Genomic DNA, 24,937 nt, shown 5'->3' on the forward strand with positions numbered 1-24,937 from the left:
ATATTCTATGCTATCACTTTTGACCTGCTAAAGACATGAGATGAAAAGAACAAAACTGCACTGCATCGAATTTATTTGAAAAAATAATGTAAACAGCCACAGACATAGACATAGACGATTACTCCTGAAAACCAACTATGGAAACCTCCAAATAAGGAGAAATAGAGACAGACATGGGTAGACAGCAGTAGGGTGTGTCTGGAGTTATATTTGTGTGCATGTGCATCTGCAAGTTGTGGCACAGTTCACTCTGTTAAATATTTGTCACAGGTACAAAGCAAAAAGGAGACAGTGAAGTCTGAATAATTCATTGCTTCTGTCCTTGCTTGAGCTTCAGCCTGTATGATGCTGCCTATGCTGAGAGATGGTGGGGCATGGAAAAGACAAAGAAAGAGAGAGAGAGAGAGAGAGAGAGAGAGAGAGAGAGAGAGAAATATAAAGCACAGGAAATAGAGGAAGAAGGACAAAAGGGAAAAAGAGACAGACACAAAGATAACCCATCCATCCTGTTCACCAAGCAGAACGGTCAGGTAAGTTCACCTGTACGTCCGGACTACGCTAATGGTTAAAAGGCACCCTCATTTTCGTTCCAATAAGGTATAACCCAAAATACACTTCATGCCACTGTTGTAAAGTCTTTAGTCAAATTTCTAAAAAAGACACTGATAGCCCTGAGCCTGGGTCCTTACCTGGTCCTGGAGTACCCCTGTCCTTTACATTTAAGAGTTTAACCTACTCTTACACACCCAGAAAGGGTGTGTTAATTAGAATATTTGTTGAATTTAGTGTGTTAGAGTAGAGGAAACACCAAAATATGCAAAGCATGGGTATTCCAGAACCAGGACAGAAAAACACTGACTTAGACTAACTTTTTTTTTTTTTGATAAAGTCAGGTTTATTTTGTTTTTGAAGGTGCCCAAGACATTTTAAAAACTTTAATTTATCTAAAAACAAAACTGTGTTGTATATAATAGAAGCTCTGTAGAATCATGGCATTTTAAAAACATAAAATATCAATACTGTATTGAATCATGACCTCAGAATCAAAAATCATATATGAAAATATTGCTACACACCTAATATGCTTCCACTTCTAAACCAACAAAACTCATCTGGACACTTAACCGTGGTAGACACTTTTTCAATAGCCCTAATGTACTGTTCCCTGCATCATGTGAACTGTGCGCTATTGGACTTAATTACTCTCCTCAGTTCAGTAGAGGTCTCCTCACAAGCTGTTATTATCTTTCCTATTACTGTGTCAGATTTGCGGCCATCTTGTTTATCGCCATGCGAATCACACCCAAAACACGAGCTTTGAGTGCGTTTCTGATGCGGGCGGCACAGGATCCTAAGCTCTGGGCCTCAGCCTTGCGATTCCTCAGCCCTGTAATTTCTGAAGCGGCAGACACACTGTGATTATAGACTCGAGGGGGGCTTCAAACGTCGCACCGTCTTTTTTTCCTCTCCACTTATTGTTTTTGCCTGTGCTCTTCAGTTTGTCTTTGACACCAGTCCAGGCAGCTGTGGATGTTTTAAATTTGTAATATGGCAGTGGGGATCTGTTGTGAGCTTCTTTAAAGATTGCAGGAGTAGAGGGATTGCTTTAAGTATTAATCCATATAACATTCTGTATGTATGTTAAGAGTAGTCCTTGATCCAGGATGGGAGACTTATGTGTTGGAGCACAGTGTGAATGAACGAGTGTGGAATAGAATAGAATAGAATAGAATAGAAGTAGAGAGGGTAGAAGGAAAATGGAAAATGGAAAAGATGCACAGTTTAGAAATGATGGAGAAGAAGACAATGGAAAGATACTAGAATGGAAGGAGATGGAGAAAGACAGAAAATAGCTGGATAGGTACCAGCAAGCCATAGCCTGAGGCTTAGTGTATAACAGCACAGATGCTGTCAACATTTACACTTCCACTGATTGGACAGCATGACAAGGATTTGTCTTATTATTATTGCATTGTTCCTATATAATACTGTTATGAAATACATGCCCAGTCTAGTTAGCCTAGTTGGATGATACTGTTATCATCACCTCCTCAATTTATTTGAATGCTTTCACAATATTCCATTTTTTGACTATCATGCCAATAAGCCTTTGCTGATTTGATTTCATTTGATTTGAGAGAGAGCGAGAGAGAGAGAGAGGCAGTCTGATTGAGATGCAGCAGTGCACAGGGTTCTGTGGGTGCTGTGGTTAATAGATTCCAGGCAGGTTTGTCTGATAAAGAGGTCATTCACTCTGCCTTCGCCAACATTTGTGCAGAAAACAGCATCGTGACTCCACACACAGAGACAACTCTTCAACTCATTCTCGTCTCAACAGAAAGCTAACATAACTATTACTCCTTCACTCTTATCACAAACTAGACACCCCACTGAACAACACTCCAATTAACAACACTGTCTCAATCCACACACACACACACACACACACACACACACATACTCCCACACTTTTAACATTCCACAGCTCAGCCTTATAATGCATGGAGGCTCACAACAAAAACAGAGGGGGGCATTCGACAGAGAGATACAGAGAGAAAGAGAGCAATATGATATTAAATTTCCTAAGTTGTTTTGTATTTTTTACTTTAATGGTCTTAAACTCTGCAACCTTCACTTTGCTATTACAAGTGCACTGCAGTGTATCTGTCATGTCAGTAATGCACCCTGAATTGAATGGAAAGAGAGAAAGGGAGGGAAAGTGGGGGCAAAAGTGAGCCAGCAAAATTGAGTGAGTCAAAGAGAGAGAAAGACGAGAAAATGAGAGAACGCAAATACGGGAGAATGAGTGCATAAGAGAGTGAGAGAGAGCAAGTGAGAAAGAAGGAGAGCGCACCAGCACTAACTCTCAGGAGCATTGTGCTTGTTTACTGTATCAGACAGACTATCAGAGTAATTCCTCCCTCCGGATGCTCCTTGGCCAGGCAACTGCTAGCAGACGTGCTGCCGTTTGATGGTTATTACATGGCAGAGAACAGAAAGAGATATTTCTCTTTACTGTAAAAAGGCAGCTCATGCTCATCTTCTCTCCTTCTCTTCTGGATGCCTGTAATACCTCAAACAAATTCTTTACAACCTTAGCTACAACAATCCAACAAGGCTAAGAACACGATAACAGCACTGTTCATATCAGTGATGAAGATGTGGTGTAACAGTGGAAAAAAATAAGGGAATGTAGCTATCACAGTGGCAGAGGAAGAATACATTGATCAAACAGCAACCGCTTCAGTGTGGTCACAGTGAACTTCATCAAAAACACACCACCAATGACCTCATTCCCACTCTCTCATTATTGACAGGAAGGCTCATCAATACACACATGCACACACCACACAAACAAGCACATGTGGGCCAGGAGGAGAGGAAAGGCTAACGCTAATGTGACCTACTCGCGCGGGCTCTAATGCATTAATGACCAGGAGACAAGCGCTAATGTGACTAACGCAGATGCACTCTGACACTAATGGAAGATTTGGCCTGTGGTTATATTCATAAAACGAACAAGGCAAGGAGGAGGGGGCAGGAGGGGCCTGTCCTCACCTGCAGCCCGAACTGACTACAGCAGGCTGATTTGGAGTGAAATATCACCTGACAAGGTGAAGTAAAGAGCATTCAAACTAACCTACGATGATTCAGTAGGGAAGGAGTGAAAGACAGAGAGAGATAGTAAGATAACAGAGAAAGAGCAAGCAAAAGAGAGATACAAAAAGAGAGAAATAAAGAAACAGGGATAAAAGGGAGAGAAAGAGACAGAGAAACAGAGAGTCAGAAGAATAAGGGAGAGTCAAAGAGCGTGAGAAGGAGATTGAAAAAAGGGAGAAGAGTGAGAAAGAAAAAGGGATAAAACAGACAACTGAGAAAGAGGGAAGAGAAGAGAGAAATGAAGAGGGACAGACAGTCACAGAGAGAGGGACTGAGAGAGAAAGAGAAATAAAGAGGGATATAGGAGCGAGAAAGCAAATGAGACAGGAGGGAGAAAATGACAGCAAGTGAGAGATAAAAAGACAGATAAGGAAAGATGGAGAAAGAGAGTGCATTAGGGATGAGAGGAAGAGAGAGAAAGCGTGATCAAGTGAGTGACAATGAGGAAAAGAGAGAAAATGGGAGGCAAAGGAGAGAGAGAAGGAGTGCAAGTAAAAGACAGATAGAGGAAAAGAGAGATGAAGAAAGAAAGTGAGAGTGGGGGGATAGAGCGGGGCTGTGGATAAGAGGAAATGTGTAGACAGTTTGTTGGCAGAGAAAAGCGATCTCTCTGAGTTGGCGAGACGTGAGCGCTTGCTTGCCCAATGGAGGTCACTCTTCAAATGGCAACACTCCTCCACGCTTCTCCTCCAACTTTCTCTCACGATTTTACGTGCAATTACGGCATGACGAAACTCACAAAACGCTGCAGAAACTCACACCATCCCTGTCGGCATAAGCCTGGGCAGACGCTGTATCAATTATCTGGCAACCCCCGCTCTCATTAACAAGCCTGAATGAAAAACCCGTAATGGCCAGAGAAAAAAAAAAACAAAAAAAGAGAAAAAAATAACAAAGCTGGGTGAATTATTCCATTCCAGCACTTTCGCACCTTCATACCAAAAGAAGCATGCGAAAACTACGTCTAGCCATGAGAGCAGTACCACGGCACCCGATCAATTTGATCATAAGCAGATGACCCATTAGGCCATGAGCACCCTCAAGCAAGGCACACTTGGTCAAGGGTCACTTTCAGAGACTTTGTTTTTTGCCATGAACAACATGAGGACCCCCCACCCCCAACTCATCATCAGACTAAACGGAGACCCCACATGCCTTCATTAGCGCTATTTCCCCGAAGCGCGTGGACCCCACCCCCGGGCTGCTGCAGCAACTTCTGTACACCCACAATCCACAGCATAACAAGTTGTTTTTCACTCTAACCAAGAATTTTTAGAATTAGAATTCTTATTTCTTGTTTTTTCATGATATGGTGATGAGCGCACTACATAAATTACTTGAACACTACTCCGAAATCTGTTTCTCTCTCTCTCTCTTATGTTATTATTGTTTTGTTTTGTACAGATACTCTGGAAAAGCTCTTGTAAACAATTTGCCATCTATCTGTTTCTCTCTTTCTCTGTCAACTTCCCTTGTTCTCTCTCTAATGATCTTAACTCTTCTCTTCCTTGCTTATCTATATCTTCTTTTCCCACTCGGAGTCTATACTTATTTCTTTCATCTTACTGACCACCAGCATCTGTGTTTTTCTGTTCTGTCCCACCCACACACTCTTTCTCTCTCTCTCTTTTCATTAAGCAGGCTCTGCGTCTGTGTGTGTGCAATTCATTAGTGTTTGTCCTCTTCATTTGAACAAGGGGCTGAGGATAATTAGAGTGTATCTGTTTGTCCAGCAGTCTTCCACACAGTCACATCTCAAGGCCAATTACCACGTGCCTGCGTCACCCTGCAAACATCACAGCCATCTTTCGTTCTGGATCTCTTTTTTCTTTTTTTCGCCCTACTCTAGGTCCAAGTCTCTCTCTGTTCCCCTCTTTTGTCTTGTTTATCTCAGACTTTTTTTATTTATTGTTTTTTTCTTTCTTGACCTTTTACAGATACAAAGCACCTCATGGACACAGACTGGGTTGCAGTTGTGTATAAATTTAACTTAATGTATAATTAAGTTTGTGCGTGAAGTCTATACTAAGTTCTTAGTTAGATCTAGTTAGTTTCAAAATACTGTTTTAATGATAAAATTGCATTGCACCACAAATACGAATGCACCTTTCTGGGAACTGTATTTATAGATAAATATAACATCAAATATCAAATACTGGTTTCAAATATCAGTCAAATGCAAACATCCCTTTGACGGCATTATGATTCCGATTGCATTAAGATCACTGTACATCCCTGACCACATAAGTAAGGTCCTTAGTAACAACTAATGGGTACACAGCTACAAAAGCTGTCACTTTAACATGACAATATAAAATTCAGGTCAAATCAATAAACACGATGCCATGGAAACACAGACAAACTTGTGTTGAATGATGTGTGCGTGTTTATGTATTTAAGACTTATCTAAATAAAACTAAATACCTACAATCTGTGTATTTCTTCAAAACAATTGAACATGCAACTTTGAATATGCGACTCTAATGTATGAAAAGCTGTGACAGGATGAGCTGTTGAATGTTCAGTTGTTGTGTGAAACAGCCTGCTAACACTTCTACGTATCAGAAATTTAATACAGCTTAGAAAATTCCAGTGACAAACGTTAGTAATGTAACATGATGAGCTTTAGTTTTTAGTTTTTTTTTTTTGTAAGGGTAACGGTAGCATTATCAATAATGCTGAACAACTGTTTCAGTTTCAATAGTCTGTCTCCACATACACACATACATGAAAGAGAAGACTCATATTAGCTGTGGCCCTAGAAAAATTGGCCACTTGCTGACACCTGACAAGATCGAGACAAAGTAGAACATGTCTTAGGAGGAAAAAAAAAACACTGTGTTCTATGCACTCACAAAAGATGGCTGTTCAAGGGTTCTTTAGTAAAGACAAAGGTTCTACCATGAACACTAAAAGAACCCTTTGCATGATTACATTGTTCTTTGCATCACGAAAGTGTTCTTCAGACTAATAGAAAATATTTTACTTATGGTTATATAGCACCAAAAACGGTTCTTCTATTGTTACGATGTCAACGCTTTTTGGTGCTATATAGAACTCTTTTTAAAAAGGTTCTATATAGAACCATCTACAGCACATTCTCTATCAGTCTGAACAACCTTTTCACGATGCAAAGAACCCTTGAAGAACATCTTTTTAAGAGTGTAGGACAAACCTTACGTTCACAAAAACAATAAATAAACAAATAAATAAATAAATAAAACAAAAATAAATAAACAACTACACAGTCCAAGTAGTGAAAGGCAAGCTAAATATCCCTACAGAACGTCAATGTGCTCCGCTGTCTCCGTGACAACAATGTGAGACAAAGTGTTCCATATTAACTGCCTTCTTGCTATATACCATCATCAATCACTGAAGAGAGCGTTTTTTATTGTTATTATTATTATTTTGCTGTTGTAGCGTTTGTTGAAGTCATCTTAGAAAGGCACACAGATATTTAATTTCATTCTCCACTGGTTCAAAGAAAGAGGGCTCTCTTCATCATACCTTTACACAGTGTCCCCCATTACTGCCGAGCCAGCTAAGACAAAAGCTCTCTATGAGTGGAGTGAGAGAGAGAAGGAGATAGAGAGAGAGAGAGACGTGGAAAAAAACACTGCATTCAAATTATTGGGTAGCTTTAAATGAAGAGCTGTTTATCTTTTCCTGCCAGGCAGGGGAATTCACTTCAAATAAGCGGAGCAGTGCTGACTTTGAGCTCTGGTCAAGCAGGACGACATCACTATTCAGACCCTCAGCAGAAACCAAGGCAGGGCAAACACAGCAAGTGAAGAAAAAAACAGCAGCTGAACTCTCTGCATACTCAACCAATTGGGCCACTGTATGGCCACTTTGCTAAAGGGCCTTTAGATTAAAATGAATCAACTACACCCACCATGGCAGCACACTAAGAGCGTGCTCTGGTACATATGGTACATTCCATCAATGACTGTATTCTCATAGTTGTTATAAATACATTATCACCCAAACTGCCAAGACATGGTCATGACACGAGTCCTAAACAGGAAAATGAATGTATGTTAACTTCACCTTATTCCTGGCATCTTGCACTCTCAACATTACTCCAATATAAAGCATCCTTCACCATTTGTTTTTCCACAATAATGTTGTTTTTGTAAAATGACTGTTTTACGGATTTTAATTAACAGCAGACCCAGACTGAACAGTTGCTGTAAAAGCTAGAAAAAACTCCTCAGTTATAGGCTAGTCTGCTTTCTGTTCCTATTCCATTGCCAATTCATTCCAAATCTGTTCCGCTTATCTTTCTGCCATCTCATACTCACTCCTTTCCAGAGTGGCTGTGACAAACACGTAGTCATAGACTCCAATATCATGATAATCGCTGAAGAGTAAACATTTTCTTGTGAGTAAACACACAGAAGTAAACATGGTTGTTTTCGGCTGCCTGTATGCCTGTATGCTGGGAGTGAGTGAGTTACACCTGCTGTTGTTTTCTACAGGCCAAAGGGGAACCGTAAGCCAGGGCAGAAAAACAGACCTGGGCATCAGAACATCCTGTTTTCAGCTCTCTATGTACCACACGCACACAGAGACACACACACACTCACAAACACACCCACACAAACAGAACTGTCCAGTTGATACCTCAGCCATGCTCCTGCAAGTTAACCACCTCAACATTTTTCATGTTTTTTTTGACTGTTTACTAATCCATTATTGCTAATCTATTTGTTTCTTGTCACAATTTGATTGTGCTTGCTGTGTCAAGTCTCAAAGCAGTATTACGAGCATGGTAGTTTTTTAGCAGCATTTTAGAAACCTATTACCTTCACTCTGATGCCTGTAGCTGTCAGTCAGAGAAGGCTAGAGCTTTTTCTTCTCCTTTTCTACTACCATCAATCATTCCTTCACATCAAGATTGACTCCAGTATTACATATTTACAAACATGGCCAGAAAGTGACCCCAGCCTGCTAATCATTGAAAACAAGAGAGATAAAAATACATAAAGGATCACTTTAAGCTTTTCTAATAAGCAGTCTGGGTTCACAACACACACGCAAACACAGAGAGTTCATATTCCTGTCTTTGTTGAGTATTTCCACTGTGTTCTGTATGACTGTAGCCAAACACTGCTTTGCTACACCTAACCCAATCTCAACCTTACCCCTGGAAACAAAAGAAGGTATTTGAGTAATTTTACATTTTTTCTTACCATCAAAGCATTCCTCACAGGGATTTGTCAAATGTTCCATGATATCAAAATAGTCCTATTTTCCATTATTCTGAGGACATTTGGTCCACACACACAAACACATACACACAGAATCACAGGCACACACACACATAGCGTAAGTTGAGGGGCAGGAGGGTGTCTTGGCAAAGCCTCATAATTTCAGGTTTTCTCAGCGGATTTAACACATTTCAGTAAAACGCTCTCAAAGCAGTTAACACATCTATCAGAACTACTGCACCTTTTCATGAACCTGTGGGAAACTGTGAAATGTGCACATCGTACAAATATAAAATCACTTTAGCATTAAGTCCAACAGTCAAGTCTGTATTCAAATTGTACACATATTCAAATTTCAGCAAGAAGTTACATCTGAAATGTCAATGATTTATTTTAGAATTCAATTCAAATTCATGTGAAAGTACATAAACCTCACTGAAGCAAATGCAATAAATTATTAATTATTATGTCTTGTGACATTCTCTGATACTCTGGTTAAGTTCTGCACTGATCATATGAGAGTCTACAGTGTTTGTCTACACAGAATTATCCAAAGAACAAACATATAACTACGACACTTGCACTCAAGGTGTCTGAGTCCACTGGACACAAAGCAAACGTTTGCCATCTCCTGATACTGTATAGCTTTAAAAGAAAGTATGGTCTCTGATCTAAATTCCTGAAGCATCTTGTCCTAACGCTGAGAAAAACTTGTAGAGAAAATATGAGTGAGCCATGCTGCCCCCTCCAGGTCAACAATGGAACTGACACATGAGGCACTATTAAACACTACACAGCATCTCAGAGCTGATTCACTGTACCTCAGGCTCTCATGCAGACCACAGAAGTCCAAAAACCATACACTCCTCTCCAGAAAAGTTTTTTCAATAGTTTATATCCATTCTTATTTTTAATACATTGAAGGAATCTTTGCAAAATCAGGCTAGTTTTGATCTCTATGCACACAAATACGTCGTAGACTGGCCATGCTAGATCAGATTCAGTAATATGACACGCCAAATAAAACCTTCACAACTACAGTAAACAGTTTCTCTTGAGGCACAGAATAACGTTTAATCTACATCTTATCAGAACAAGCGAAAGGGATGTTAATACCCTGACCTAGGCAATGGTCAGAGTACTATTTACTCAAAGTACTATTTGATCAACATGTACAAAATGTCCTCTATTACACGTAGAGGAAAAAATCCATTGTCCAGACAGCTAAAAACTCACCCCTTTTAAGACCTTGGTAAAGCCCTTTTATGTCAATGCCGGCTAAATGGGAGCTACTGTGATTGCAAACCAATCAGTTCTTCCTATGGCTCATGACCTGTGTACAGATACAGTGCATCAGCTGGAGCGAGTCTGTTTCGGACATCTCATGTCGTAACCTACGGCCCATGAAGAAGAGATCTTTCGAACGCTGAGGAGCAGTCAAACAAACAGGGCTTGTTCATCTCATTCATGCCCCGCACAGGCTTCTATTCATGCGGCAAAGGCATATGACCAAACTGTTAAAGATGTTGACCGCGTGTAGAGGACCATTCAGCTTCGTTTTTCAGTGTTGTAGAACAATTTTCCTTCATAACCATAATGAGCATCAAGCAGTGATGAAGTGTGAATGTCAAGTGGCACTTGTTAATCACAACCCTTCTGCAAAAGCATAGCTGTGGGAGAGCAGCCAAGGCTTAAAAAGTTGAAGTACATGTTGCTGAAAAGCTCAGACCTAAAAACTAACATGCTCCCTTTCGGTCTGACTGGCAGGCAAGCTGCTTTCAACCATTAATTAATCAATGCACTAATCAATGGCTCAATACACACAGGAGGGCAGTAATATATTTAATTAGCCAGGCACAAATCAATAAAGATGGTATGAAATGAAAAAGTGCCTATAATGGTGTGTATCGGTTTCTGACTTTTCTCTTCACATGCTGTGATAAGTAAACCAGGGACAAACAGGTGCTGTCACAGCACAAGAAAGAAAGAATAAAGAAAGAAGTGGAATTCAACCATGTTACAAATTGGCTTCAGGTGCTCATCCGACACTTTAGATGTTCTTTCAGCACTGAAGACTTTGCTGTGATATTAAATTAGTCTTATAGTGGTCTTCGCTGTCTAAAGCACCATGTTAAAGTAACCATACATGGATAGTGAGTCCACAGCAGCAGCGGGAGCAGCAGAGCAAGTGCTCTCAAAAAAAAAAAAAACCCTTTCATTTCACTACACAACGTGGTCACACTTATAAATAGGTCCAAAGCGCTGCTGGGACCTTGTAATTTACTGAATCACCATGTCTGCAGCCACTTGGATGCAGTTTTTATGGTTCTCCTACAGCTTTTACTTACAGAGCCTGAAAGTTTGGAAGTAGGCACCCACTTAAAACGTTCCGTTAGGCTGCAGAAAGCAAAGAAGCCGAGTCCAAAGATTAGCAGGGGTGGATTTAGTAGCACCGGTGTGCAAAATCTTGGTGCTGGATTAACGTTATCTCTTGCAGTGCTCATTCGTGTCCAGTTATCACTTTAGATGTTAATTCATTAATATGTGTTCGTTCAGTGCTCGAGTTTCTGCTGTGTATAGGTGTCTTCACTACTTACCGTTAGTCCGAGCAGGGCGTTAAGTTTCTGACACATTTTTGAGGAAACGCTGAGTCTAAGCTTACTCTCCTGGTTTGCTAGGCTAAAGCTCACGGTGTCGAGTTTAAACACATGAAGGCTGAAGGCTGAATGAAAATACTGCTGTAAAGATAATTAAAAACAATACTTTTTTTGCTGTGTAACTTGGTGTCTTGGGATATTGGTATTTTGACTTGGTTAACAGCGCAGCGTCAAGTTTCTGGCACATTCTCTGAGGTAAATTAACGTTAATTCAGTCTTAACTGTTGTTGTTTGCGAGCCAAGAGCCAATAGTTCCACACAGTTTCACGTTTAAACGCACGAAGCTTGAACAGAAATAGTCTTACCTTTAAATACCTGTCCTCGCACTGACACCAGGAGGCTCACGGCGGTGACGAGACAAGTGAAAACTTTGTCCATTTTTTGGCAGTTGAGCGCCCGTTAGCCCCGGCTGAGGGGCAACGCCACTTCAGACTCTCTTCAAATTCGAACGGCTAACGGCACTTTTGGAGATGTTTCTATCTCGTGCGCGCGCGCGCGCCCCTTCACTCTCTCGCGGTCTCTTTCTCTCCGTACTTCAGCGTCGCCTCGCTCCGACAGACTTCCAGATTTCCAGGAGGAGTCTGAAGCCCGAAAGACGTTGGTTCGCTCTCCGGTAGAGGGTGTGTTGGAGCTCGCGCGCTCCGGCCCGGTGTGTGTGAGTATGTGTGAGGGAGCGTGTGTGAGTGAGCGAGTGAGCAGCTCCCTGCAGAAGAGTCCGTCTCCTCCCACTGTAAGAGTTGGGAGCAGCCTGGGACTCTAAAAGCGGGATTAAAGCGCGCCTCCTCTCCATCTGCAGCATCATCCGCTGGATCCTAACGGTGCACGTACTGCCTATATTTCAAACTTTGCTCTCGCAGGAAAAGAGGTGGAATTTTTGCCAAAGCTGATGGTTGATATTGTTTTCAGGTGATATAGGGCATGAAAATGGAGTAGAAAAAGTATTGTCCGTACACTGTTTAATAATAGGACAAGTCAAAATGTATTGACTTGTGTAATGTAAATACAAAAAAATGTGTTTATTCCATTAAATAGAGTACAAAAACGTAGAGTACAAAAACCTGTGCTAATGGAGTGAATACATATCTTTTGCTGAACTTATTTTTACTTTATCTTCTTTCACTCCATTTTTTACACACCTGCAGTAACCTACTTTGTATGCTTTATGGAGAGCAGCAATAATCTTTTTTCTTTCCTTTAATACACGGAATAAAGTCATACAGGACAGAGTTTGACATATTGTGTTTGACCTTAATTCTGCCACAAGAAGAGCTCTTTTATTTATACCAGCAGAAAGGAACATAAACAAATGGCTGGACAAAGTAGGCAGGTCACTTCTAACCATGGGCCTCATTCACCAACATCTTCCTAAGTTTGTTCTTGAAAAAAGAAAAGAAAAAGTCTACGTCAGATTCATGATGTGTTCTTAAACTGCAGAATTGTTCACACCTTTGTGCTCTTGAGTGTGTCTAGATTCTGTTCTTATCTAAGAACAAATCCCAAATAAGAAAACATTTGTGAATGTCAGAATCTTCATGAAAACTGCATAAGTGGGTTTTAAGAAGAAATTTCTTCTTAAGAATTGTTGGTGAATGAGGCTCTATGTGTTTTCTCCTTAGGATAGAGAACTAACCCCCACAGTCTCACCCACAACCCAACACAAAATGAAACACATACAACATTGTCTCTTTTAATGGGGGGGTGGATTGCGGTCAGCTCAGCTTTGCATACCACACCTCTAAAGTCCCTTCTGAAACGCGGAGTGTGTGGTGGACAACACAAAGCCTATCCCCCCAAAAGTCAGCTGTCCCAGCAACCTATACAGTCCCTGTACACCACAAGTGCTGGCTGCAGGTGCCCCCAGTTCTCTCTCTGGGCCGTGTCCTTGCTGCAGGGGCCCCAACCATGGCTAGGAAATCTAAGTCAAGTGAGCACGCATCCTGTATGGGTGCGAGCCAGTACACGTGCATTCGTTGCAGATCCACCCCCCCGAGGACGACCAAGTGTCACTTCCACCCCTTCAGGTGGACCCAGCTACAGGGGGCTGACCAGAGCTGGATGTTGGCTGCCTCTTATCCATCTGGTGTGCCTCTCTCGGTGTGGGACCATGCCTGGTTGTAGCAGGGACATTGACAAGCCCATGTCGAGGAGCACAGTGTTGTTTATGCTGCACTCAACCCACAGTCCACAGCAGTCATAGACCCTCCCAGCTGACTTATGTTTTCCTGCCAGCTCAGTTTTGTGGCACTGTCGGGCACATTGTCCCCCTTGCTACATCTCCAGCACACCAATCACTCCATTGCCGCTTGCTCAGGGACTGCGCAGCATGTATGATCCTCCTTGAGATTGTCCATCACGCAGCGCTGTGTTGCTTACTGCGGTGCTTGCATGCTGAGGATGAGCTCTGACGTCCCCGCCTCTGTAACCGGTGTGAAGACTGACCGGTGCGGCAAGCTGCACGTGCTGTCTCAGCTCCTCTGGCAGCAGTGCAATGTAGCATGGGAGGCAGGCATGTCCCTCTCCTTCTCAGTGGGATCCAGTTCGGCTCCTCGTCATGCTGTTTCTTTCACCATCTCCACCGCCGAGCCTCACTGTGCTGTTTCTTTCACTGACTTCTTTTCCCTGGTCTTACCTTTCACCGGCTTGTCTTCTTCTTCGTTGTCCACATGTAAGTTCATTGAAGCACCGCTCCACTTCTTGCCAGTTGGCGGTGCTATCCCATTCCTGACACCAGTGCGATGTTGAATTTCAGCCATGAGAAAGACACAAACACAAAGAAGCAGGTAAAGCAGACAGGTCACTTGTAGCCATATGTTTTCTCCTTATTGTAGAGAACCAACCCCCACTACCTCACCCACAGGCCAACACAAAATAACACAATCAACACATTTCAATTAACTAATCAACAACTACAGTAACAGTTTTGTCTTTAATGGAATGGGAGTGGAGAGCATGGCGCAACTTTGCATAGCACACCTCAAAATAACGCGGGGTGTGGTGGACACCACAGTATTATAAAATGTGTTACTGTGAACCAGTGTGTTAGTAGTTATGGTGAAGGGCGTTAAGTAATGTGGAACAGTGTTGGACAGTGTGTTAGACATTGTGGAAGAGTGTTAGGTATTATGGGACATTATGTGAGGTAATATGTTGCCTTTTAAATATGTTAGGTGATACGTTACCTTTTCATTTCTGTGAGGCATTAATTTCTTCAGAATTCTGGTTTCTCTCACCACTGTTACTAATTCAGTAAGTTTCTCTAGAATGGTGCATTTCAAATCAAACCACTCTGAATGACGCTTTTTACATCTGAACAATGTAATTATTCAGAAATTTTGAAAAATCAGTTAAATTCCCTTAAATGGCCAGGAGCTGCCAACAGGATTCAAGCTTCCATTCCTACTCCTATCATTTAAGAATAATTCAGCCAGTTTTCTGTGTGGTTACTGGATAATAAGCCTTTGGCTGTTATAAGCCTGGGATTTTAAGGGGTTGAAGTGTACTATATTACCTAATCACCCACAGTATCTAATGAGACAATACAGACAGTTACACACATTGACAATAAAGATTTTGGTGAAGGAATAATATTATATTTTTATGCAAGGGTTGGATCAAGTAAAGGTTAAACAATACATCCTGTGATCCTAGGTGGCTACAAATGGGTTAAGGAGTTGCCAGGATGGTTTTTGAGGGCTCTTATTGTTAATGTGTATCTAGGGGAAAGAGCAGTGTTGGCTAGTGTACAATCACCCTCTCCATATATCACGCACACCATCATTGTCTTGTCTGAAGTCATTGTTGAAAAAAGTGTCTTAAGAGACATAGAATAGGTCCACATAATTAGCACTGAACTTAAACAAGCTTTATGACAGCCAGTTAAAACCACACTGAAAAACAAAGGACTCATTTGCAATCATGCAAAAAACTTGAATTAGCCTGTATCTATGTTGAAGAAATTCCAAGAACACCCACAGATATGTTGCTCACTCTGGAATTAATATGCGGTTTAGCTTGGAAAACTTTTACTGCCCTAAAACCCCCCAAAAAATCTCACCCAATGGACTTTTGGACTGGACGAGTGTTCGCAATTTCAAATCTTGGCAAGATATGATTAGACCACTGAGGAATGACCTTGGAATGAAGCATAAACACATCTACACTTGCGTACCCTCGCGCACAAGTGGTCCGCATAGAAACACCATACATTAATTTGATTGCATGGTTAAGATGTCTTCGACTAATTAGCTGTCTCTGGGCTAACATGCGCACCCCCACTCCTTCTCTCTGACCTCCCTGAAGGGGTCTCAGCATCATTACTTGATTAGCTGATTGGCGGCCATGTTTAATATTTGTTATCATGCAGTGCTGATTACTGTAAATAACAGGCCTGACCTTGGCAAGAACGCATCCCTGGAGCACAGTGTTAGCCAAGCAGACGAACTGTCCACAAAGACACAAGGAGAAGCATATGGCAGGGAACGGCATCTCCATAACAATAGAGCTAGAAGGGTATGAGTGATAGGCCAAGCGAGCCATTTGCATGATGTCCTTTCCAGTTCTTTCACTTCAAGGCTTTTAAGGGAGAAGGGGAACAGGGCATTTTTTGTAGTTACAGTGCCCTGTGAATAGGTCTAATGCATGTCCTCTGTACAGACTAAGTATATTTGTCTGGACTTTTCAAGTATGAATTGAAATTCTGTCAGTGTGAGCAACGTTGTGGGAATGTTAAGGCCTATTTTTGTATTTTATGTGTAATTACAGTAATTGAAATGTCGTTTTAGGATGAACCTGCTGTCTATTGGTGGGAAAAAAGTGCAGAGTAGTAACAGCAGCATACCCATAGAGGGCACCATTAGGCCTTAAGCACAAAAGTTGCATTTTTCACCCTCATACTGTAAAAATGTCACTACAGCAAGCTGTTCACTACAATAATAAGAACATATCATGACAAAATATATTATTAGTGAATTAGTGGAAATTTAGACTGATTGTTGATCAAGAGCAAAAGATTTGGATTCTGAAGGTATATGATTGGTCAAATCCAAATTACTGCATAATTCAGTCTCTGAGATGTAAACTAAGTCATTCGAGGTTTGATGTGAATTGTAGAGAAACTCACCAACTCAGATTTCTTAACAGCCGTGCTGATAGGAAACAAGGGTTGCAAAGGCTACAACCAAAATATAGTCATTTTATTTACTATCCAAAAGCACATATCTTCTGAGTTTTATATGTAACACTGGTTAAAGGTATGTACAGGTAAAATAGTGGTAAATCTGGAAAAATATGTTTTCTTTTGCCTTGCAATGCCTTACATGTACCTCCCTGCCATGTATGACTCTTAAAAATACATTTCAGGGCAAAACCTTCTCACAAAAGTATGAAAAAACAGTCTCTCAGGCATCACATAGCGTATTCGTAACCATTTCAATTAGTAATCAATTCCCCTTCAATACTCTCACATCAGTCATTAGCAGTACAGGATCTTGCAATATCTCTATTACACAAATTTAATGTTGCTTAGCCTCATAGGGGATTTCTACTGATTTTTCAAATGTTCTGTATAATGAAATCATTAAAAAGTAAATAAAGTCGTTCAGGGTGGTTTGATGAGAAATGCTCCGTTATAGAGGAACTTACTGAGTTGGAATGGTTTACAGTGGTGGTGATATGAACCAGACGTCTGAAGAGTTTAATGCCTCTAAAAATTACCTCACTGAAAGTTATTACCTGAAATGGTTACAGATACGTTGCATGAGGCATGAGACATGGTTTTAAGAAACTTTTGAAAATAGGTTGTAAATCATATTTTTAAAATACATTCATGGTGGAGAGGTACATGCAGGGTGTTGTATGACTAAATAGTCCCCAAAGAAAACTTCTTTGCAAGCAAAACAAATACACCTCTCCATTCAGTGCTCCTTTAGAAGCCTCGCAAATCCATGGATGCGCATTGCCAAGATGAACAACACTGGGCTAGCAAATTAGGTTTTTTTCAGATCTTTGTGACTATAAAACCATTTGCAAACATTGTGCACAAATACTATGACATAACATTGAAAAAGATGCCAACTTCAGCCTCATCAACTCTCGGAGGTCTTTCCATCATTGGAGAGATTAACATTGCCTCACCAATGTTAACATGGCTCTTTGGCCTTACCTGATCAAATTTCTTTCTCAATCTTGGTTCTTCAGATCTTCTCCTCTTTGGCTGTTTCTCAGCCATCTCTCCTTCTTGACAATGCGTGGGTGTAGCATGTGCCAGATATACAGTCTCTCCACCCTTCCCCTTCCCCCTATCCTGTGCACAGGCATGAATGCTCCATGTTGCTGATTGGCTGGAAAATTGTGGTTTGGTTTCAACCACTTTGTTTATTTCCCAGGGCCAGGGCTTTATATGAACACCAGCACACACACAGAACAGACAGCTAGTGGACCATGAGGAGATATTTGCTGAATTTGACAAAACTTGTATTGGGTTAACATCACTTACTGCACCTTTGACCATTATCAGCATTAGATATAAAAACTCGGACGACACGTGTAGGTTCACTGGTTGGTGACACTATTCTGAGTGGTCCTCTTTAGATGAAATAAACACTCAACAGATTCTCAGTAACATATCAATAACACATCAATAATGTAGCAGCAGTGAATACATTCAGTAGATTATCAAGAGTATTTTAATTAACTGCGTAAAAATTTTTTTTTTATATTCTGATGAATTCAGCTGTTTTTCACTTCATTTGAAGTGTCCAAGTTCATATCTGTAGATGTTCATCTGAGAAATCACTGAACGTGTAACATGTCTGATACAGACCATCTCAACATCCTCAACAAAAAGGTATAGACAAGCTGCTCACTACATTCAGTAAGTGGGTTATAAGTGGATTAGGCTTTGGTTAAATTAGGTTAAAGGGTTAGGATTAGGGCCAGGGTGAGGGTTAGGATTTGATTTTGAGTTGAGATTAAGGCTAGGGTTAGGATTAGGGCCAGGGTGAGGGTTAGGATTAGATTTTGAGTTGAGGTTAAGATTAGGGTCAGGATTAGGCCAGGGTGAAGGTTAGGATTAGGTTTTGGGTCAAGGTCAAGGTTAGGGTCAGGATTAGGGCCAAGGTGAAGGTTAGGATTAGGTTTTGGGTAATGTTGGATAAAGTTAGATTTTGCTTAATGGAAGTAACATATTAGGTGTGTTTCATTTAACATATCAACAGTACTTCTACTTAATGTAAGTAATGTCTCAACAGTACATCTTACAGCTATTTACCCCAATGTATTCAGATGCTGCATCACTGCTACTTCACTGATATGTTACTGATAATCTGTTAAGAGTTTGTTAATCATCTACAAAGGACCACTCACAATAAAGTATTACCCACTGGTTGTTTTGGACAGTAAACAAAATGGCTATATTTGTGTTCCAGTCACCACCATTGTAAATAAATCAGTCAGTAAGTTTCTCTACGATGGACCATTGAACCACTCTGAATGACTTGTTTTACAAACCAATGATTGAAATGCAGACATTTTGAAATATCTATGGAAATCCCCTTTAAAAATATGCCTGGACAGCAAAATAGAGTCTGTACATATCCTTCACTCTGAGACCCCATATTTGTGGCTCTGTGATTGACAGGCGCGGGACTTGTGAAACTTTATTTTTAAAGTTTAATCATATGAGGTTATACAGTGACCTCTGGGCTCTAAGTACATTTTGTTGTCTGTGCTAAGTTACACAAATAGAGATGAGTATTATCTTTTGTTCCTCTTGAAATAGTTTAATTAGCCCTCAGATCCAAACAGCAGTGTGACAACTCAGCCTCGCCTGATGGAGTGGAACTTTAATCAAATTTTAATGCCTGTAAAACCTAGAGCCTCCCAACGCCCCCAAACTATCTTCCTGCAGTGCCATAGTTTCCATGAGTCTCGCATGATCCCTGCCAACCTGTGTGTGTGTGGGTGGGTGTGTATTTAGCGCTTTGTGGGGACTAAAAATAACATTTTATTGTATTGTGATAAAATGTCACTATATGCCACAAAATGCTTTCATATAATGCAAATGATTAGTACTTAAAGAAAACTGACTAACTGTATGCTTTACTAAAAAGAAGGCATAATTAGTCCTGTTTAATTGATTTTAGTGCTGCACAGTATATACTCGGTTTTTGAGAGTGATTTTAAATGTGGCACTACTGGTACTTTCTAGGGATGCACAATGATTTCAGAATCATAACAGTATCATACCAATACCTGAAAAGATAATCAGAGAAAATTAAATATACATATATTAGATAGAATATTTAGATTTGACCGAAACCAATATTTAATGACATATTTATTGTACTCTGTCAGAGCAAAACATTTAGGCAATGCTGAGCTACTGTGATAAAAGATCTGCATTTTATTAATTTCACTGCATTTGTAACCATACAGAAATAAATGTGACTTTGCTCTGTAAGGTTAATCCAGGCAGATCTCCAAATGCCTGCATGTCTACAAATGTCATATTTATGTATATTTATGTATCGGTAGATATGGACATTAAAATGATCAAATATCAGTATTAACACAATTCCCATATCAGCTGCAGTTGTGTTGTGTGTTCTGTCTGGGCACACCTGTCTTTGTGGAGAGGTGTGAATTGTTTTCACAGCAGGGGGTTCTCACTCCTCCCCCTCTTTCACTCATCATTGCTCACTAGCAGCTCAACACAGTCACAACATTTCACACACACAGAGCCGACAGTGTCAACAGAGTTACAGTGATAAATATTTTATTTGATTATATTCATTAAAAATATCTGACCAATTTCCTTTCTGCCAGGGAAAGAACACTGGGGGACCTGAGTAAAGAGGTTAAATGATGCACATAAAAGTGACTTGCATGCTAATAGTGCCCCCGCTGGGGAAAATACAGACTGCAGCACCTGCTATGCTCAAGTAAATGAATGAGTTTCAAAGCCATGGCCATGTTCTTTACGTATTAACAAAAAATAGGTGCTTTCCAGAGTTCTGCTGTTGTAACAGTGTCAAGTTTAGCTTTGGTGCTATATAGAACCATTTTCAAGAAGGTTCTATTTCGAACCATATACAACATATTCTCTATCAATCTGAAGAACCATTTTGCTATGCAAAGAACCATTTAAACATGAAATGGTTCTAAATAAAACCACTGCTTCTAATAAAGAACCCTTTAGGAACTATCTTTGTGTAGGTTTAACTGTTGGCATGGAAGTTAATAGAAACCCCTATAAAGACAGTAATACATGTGCATGTGTGCGTGTGTGTAGAAGGCCGGATCAAGTGGTCTAGAACAAGGCAACCCAGTTTGTACCCTGACCCCTGATGAAGCCTGTGCCTGGCTAAGCTCACAGCTTATACAGGGCTAAAACACAGACTGAAATAGAGATACAGTCCCTGAGCTGATGACCCACACTCATAACAGCACCACGTAAGCTTACACTTATGCAATGTCCATTAACTTCTCTGAGCAATACTGTCTCAGTTTGACTGTCACTGGTAGTTGAGCATGCACACAAGAAAAACAGTGAAACAAAACACTTTTTTTAACACACAAAAAAAAATCCTTAACAGAAAAAAACATCTGTTTTTTGTTAGCACAGTCGATTCCTGTGATAAAAGCTTGAGTTTCAGCTGTCATTTTGAAAAGTATTTTTAAAAGTGAATGAAACATTCCCTCATGGGGATTCTTCATAGAGGCATTTGCAACTTTAAACACAGTAAGCTGGCAGGCATTGAAATGAAAAAGAGAATTTAAAAACACATAAATGCATACATCATTTAGACACCTCACACTGAGGCTTATTCCTGTTCTTAAACATTTTTGCAGCTTTCATCAGACAGTCCTTCAAACCAAACTGCTGCAGCTCAGATAAGTTCAGATAAGTAAAAGCACAAATTGGCTCTCAGCACTTTAAAGCTTGTTTCAGTCATCATAATTAGTGGCTCATTTAATGTCTGTCCTTTAAAAAAGGACAAAACACAAAAGTTAGTTAAAAGTGTAGCTTCTCACAGGTAACAGAGAGACAGCCGTCTTTATACTGTGTGTGTCGCCAGTTTTACTGATATTTATCTTCAAAGAATTGTTCACATTGTTTTTTATGATCTGAACATTTCTTTCATATTGAAAGGCAGTCTAATGGAATAGAAAGATATTAGATTCCCTAATTTATAGAGCATTTCATTTTCTCACCAGGCTTATCTGAAAATATTTGTTAAATTAACATGGGGGGTTGTACAAGAACATTTCACCCTAAAATGCAACGCCACAAGAAAGAGCAGAGGGCTCTAATCTTTTTAAAAAGAACTTTTTTAAAAACAAAACATGAAAAATGACCGTTTTTAGCCTGGGTGTGTTAAACCATTACAAGTCATTACTGCAGTTTTTCAGGTTTAAGTCTGCATGTCCAAGTTTTTTCCACCTGTTTCAATTGCAAGAAATGACAAAAACATGGCAAAAATGTAAAGATTTATCTTTTAACAAAAATAGATAGTCAACATCTATATTACTTTGCATCAAATTCTAATCTTAATAGTCTTGTTTTCTACCTACAAACACAAATTTTATTCATAGAATCCACAGAATTTCTCTGCTTCTCAAATTACATCATGCTTATGTCATCACCTGTGATAACTGTGACTTCTAAGGTTTAAGGTGAAAGACGTTTGGTAGCCTAAGTTCTACCTTTGCCCTTCCTCAGGCTGGTTTGATGTAGTTATACAGCGCCTTCAGACCTCCCTGCAGCACCTCCTGTATGGGTTTCAGGAGTGGGTTATGGACTATATGTAGGCCTTTGTCAAGTGGATGGCAGGCCAACTTGTCCAGCTTCTTGAGTAAGTACATCTCAGCTGGGACACTCTGCAGGTCATTGAAGTCCACATTGAGGAGCTCCAGTCCAGTCAGAAAGCACAGGTTCCTGGGCAGCGTGTGGATGCTGTTCCCTTCTAGGATCAGAATCTTGAGGTTCACCAAGTCCTGGATCTGCTCGGCAATGTTCTCCAAAACATTGTGGGCCAAGTGCAGAAAGACAAGGTTCTTCATGGCATAGACGCAGGCAGGGATGTGTGCCATGTGGTTGTGGCTCAGGTTGAGCTTGGTCAGCTTCCGCATGGATGCCAAGCTATCCGGGAGTCCGGTCAGCATGTTGTTGGCCAGGCTGAGGACTTCAAGTTTGGAACAGCAGCCCAGTTCCTCAGGAACCTCACTGAGGCGATTGCGGTAGGCGAACAGTACCCTCAGATTCCGCAGAAGCCCAATCTCAGGAGGAAGACTGACCAGCTCATTCCCCCAAAGGTTGAGCACCACAAGGTTCTCCAGAGCCCCCAGGCCAGACGGCAGCATGCACAGAAAGTTCAGGGACAGGTTGAGCTTCTCCAACTCACGGAGTTCCCACAGGTCAGTCGGAGCTTCATCCAGGCCCCTCATGGCCAGACTGAGTGTGCTGAAGCCAAAGTGAGTAGTGGTGTGTTTGCGGATCCGGTCGGCCGAAGACAGGTTTTGATCGTGACTGCTTTTGCGCCTCAGCTGCCGCTTTACATCGTCAGGCGTGCAGTCTTTAGACGGCCATCGTCCAAGAACCCTTGGGGCGACGTCTCTACAAGACTGCTGCTTCGATATCTTTTGCCTCAAAAGGAACATTGGAAATACGCTGGATCTTCCTGAACAGAGGAAGGTAGAGATGTGTCCACAGCCTGAAGTTTATCCAATGTGAGAGGATTCCTCAGACATCGTCAGAGTTCCTTTTGATGTAAATGTAAAGCAACTGTCAGACCTTTATGAAAAGTTTGGTTTGACTTTACCTTCTCCCAAAGAGTGAAGGAAGTACAGCTTACCCCAAACAGCTGAGTCAGTTTCGGTCCCTCAGGGGTTTTAAAACTAGTTTGCGCTTCCTCAAAGCCTCAGAATGTAGTTAGTTTCCAATATGAACTGTGGTATCCAGGTGAAGCTGTGAAACTTTTTCCTCCAGGGATGATGTATATGAGTCGAGGAAAGTTTCTGCGCCCTGATGGGGCTTTGCTGTATTTCTGTTAATGAGGCACCATAATGGCAAACTCCAGACTCTCTCTCTCCTTGAATCCCTCTCTGTGTCTGTCTGGCTCTCTCACTACTTCTCTCTCCCTCCTTTTTTTCTCTTTATATAATCTCTCAGCAGCTGTCATTGTCACTGTAGCTTAGAGATGACCAACCCCATGGCTGCTTAGCATCAGAAGACACAGAGACACTAAATCATTCTCTATACTTATACACTCAGCACACACACACAAGTAGTGCCAATCACACACATGCACATATGTGCACGCACACCACTGAAGTCCGAGTGGTAGCATAATAAAGAATGCTGTTTTACCATGATATACGCTATGCTGACTCTTTTAACAAATCTTAGAATAACAAGAAAATTACCTACATAATGATAATTGCCCTCCTTTCAACACTGTATGGTTGCGGGCGTGTATGTGCGAGTGAGTTGCATATGGCAGCAGGGTGCTCGCTGTAAAAACACTGAATCATGTCTCAAAAAAGCAACAGATCTTAGCAGCATTAGGCCTGTGGCTACACTAGCTAAATCCTGTGAGACCAAAACAGACTAGCACACAAAACCCTGGCTGAATGACAACAGACTTAGACATAGATGGACAGAAACGCTACAGCCCAGTTTTAGTCTTGAAATTATTAAGAATAATAAGGTAATTATTTTGTCCTATTTGCACACTCATCTTATTTTACACTTGAGTAATGTCGTCCCTTCGCTAACAAACCTGCTTAACTTTTATATTTATAAATCAAATGTCATAGAGTGAAGGTAAAAAACTGAGATAGATAGACAGATAGATAGATAGATAGATCTTCCATATGATTTTCCCTCATTTGGTGTTTCGATGATGTTTGTGGATAGCACTGTTTAACACGTTGGTCCAACATCTCCCATAGGTGTTCAAACCATTCAGTCACCCCTAATGCCCTATGAATGGGAGCGTAGTCATCCTAGTCATAGTCAAGCCATGCTAGCAAAATGCCCCTTACAGCATATCCACCACCGGATCCCCTCACTCTAGAGGTCAAGCATTCAGGCCTGTGCTGTTTTGGTGTAGCCACATAGGCACTCGCTCACACTGTGCTCTCTTGGTGCAGGTGTGGACAGACTGTTCTTCCTGATCACATCTTACATTGACATTTTCAGTCACTTGAGGAACAGCTGCTCTTCTGTGTTTCTTTACGTATCGCACTAACATCACAGACATTGAAAGTGCACTTTCGATCACAATTTCTTATCCCATTTACTGTTGTTTTTCTAATAGCTCTAAATGCAGATGTCACTTTACTCACCCACTTATTATTGAAATATTAGCCAATTGGGCAGTCTTTGTGACTGAAGCTCCTGCC

At 40.9% G+C, this 24,937-nt stretch overlaps 2 protein-coding genes across 2 annotated transcripts in view; both read right to left on the reverse strand.

Annotated features, from left to right (window-relative positions):
• The window catches only part of LOC118796980 (receptor-type tyrosine-protein phosphatase mu-like), a 269,176-nt gene extending 256,930 nt beyond the window's left edge, over window positions 1–12,246 (reverse strand). The window contains exon 1 of the mRNA XM_036556162.1: window positions 11,839–12,246. Within this exon, the coding sequence (XP_036412055.1) occupies window positions 11,839–11,911 (73 nt within the window). The 5' untranslated portion in view covers window positions 11,912–12,246. The remainder of the gene's footprint in view (window positions 1–11,838) is intronic.
• A 10,003-nt stretch (window positions 12,247–22,249) lies between these two features.
• On the reverse strand, window positions 22,250–23,206 carry LOC118797180 (leucine-rich repeat-containing protein 30). Its single transcript, XM_036556436.1, has one exon. It carries the CDS (start codon window positions 23,189–23,191, stop codon window positions 22,250–22,252), a length of 942 nt encoding a protein of 313 aa, XP_036412329.1. The 5' UTR covers window positions 23,192–23,206.
• Window positions 23,207–24,937: the final 1,731 nt, after the last annotated feature.

Source organism: Colossoma macropomum, unplaced genomic scaffold, assembly GCF_904425465.1.
Source record: "Colossoma macropomum unplaced genomic scaffold, Colossoma_macropomum, whole genome shotgun sequence".
In the NCBI taxonomy this organism is placed as follows: domain Eukaryota; kingdom Metazoa; phylum Chordata; class Actinopteri; order Characiformes; family Serrasalmidae; genus Colossoma; species Colossoma macropomum.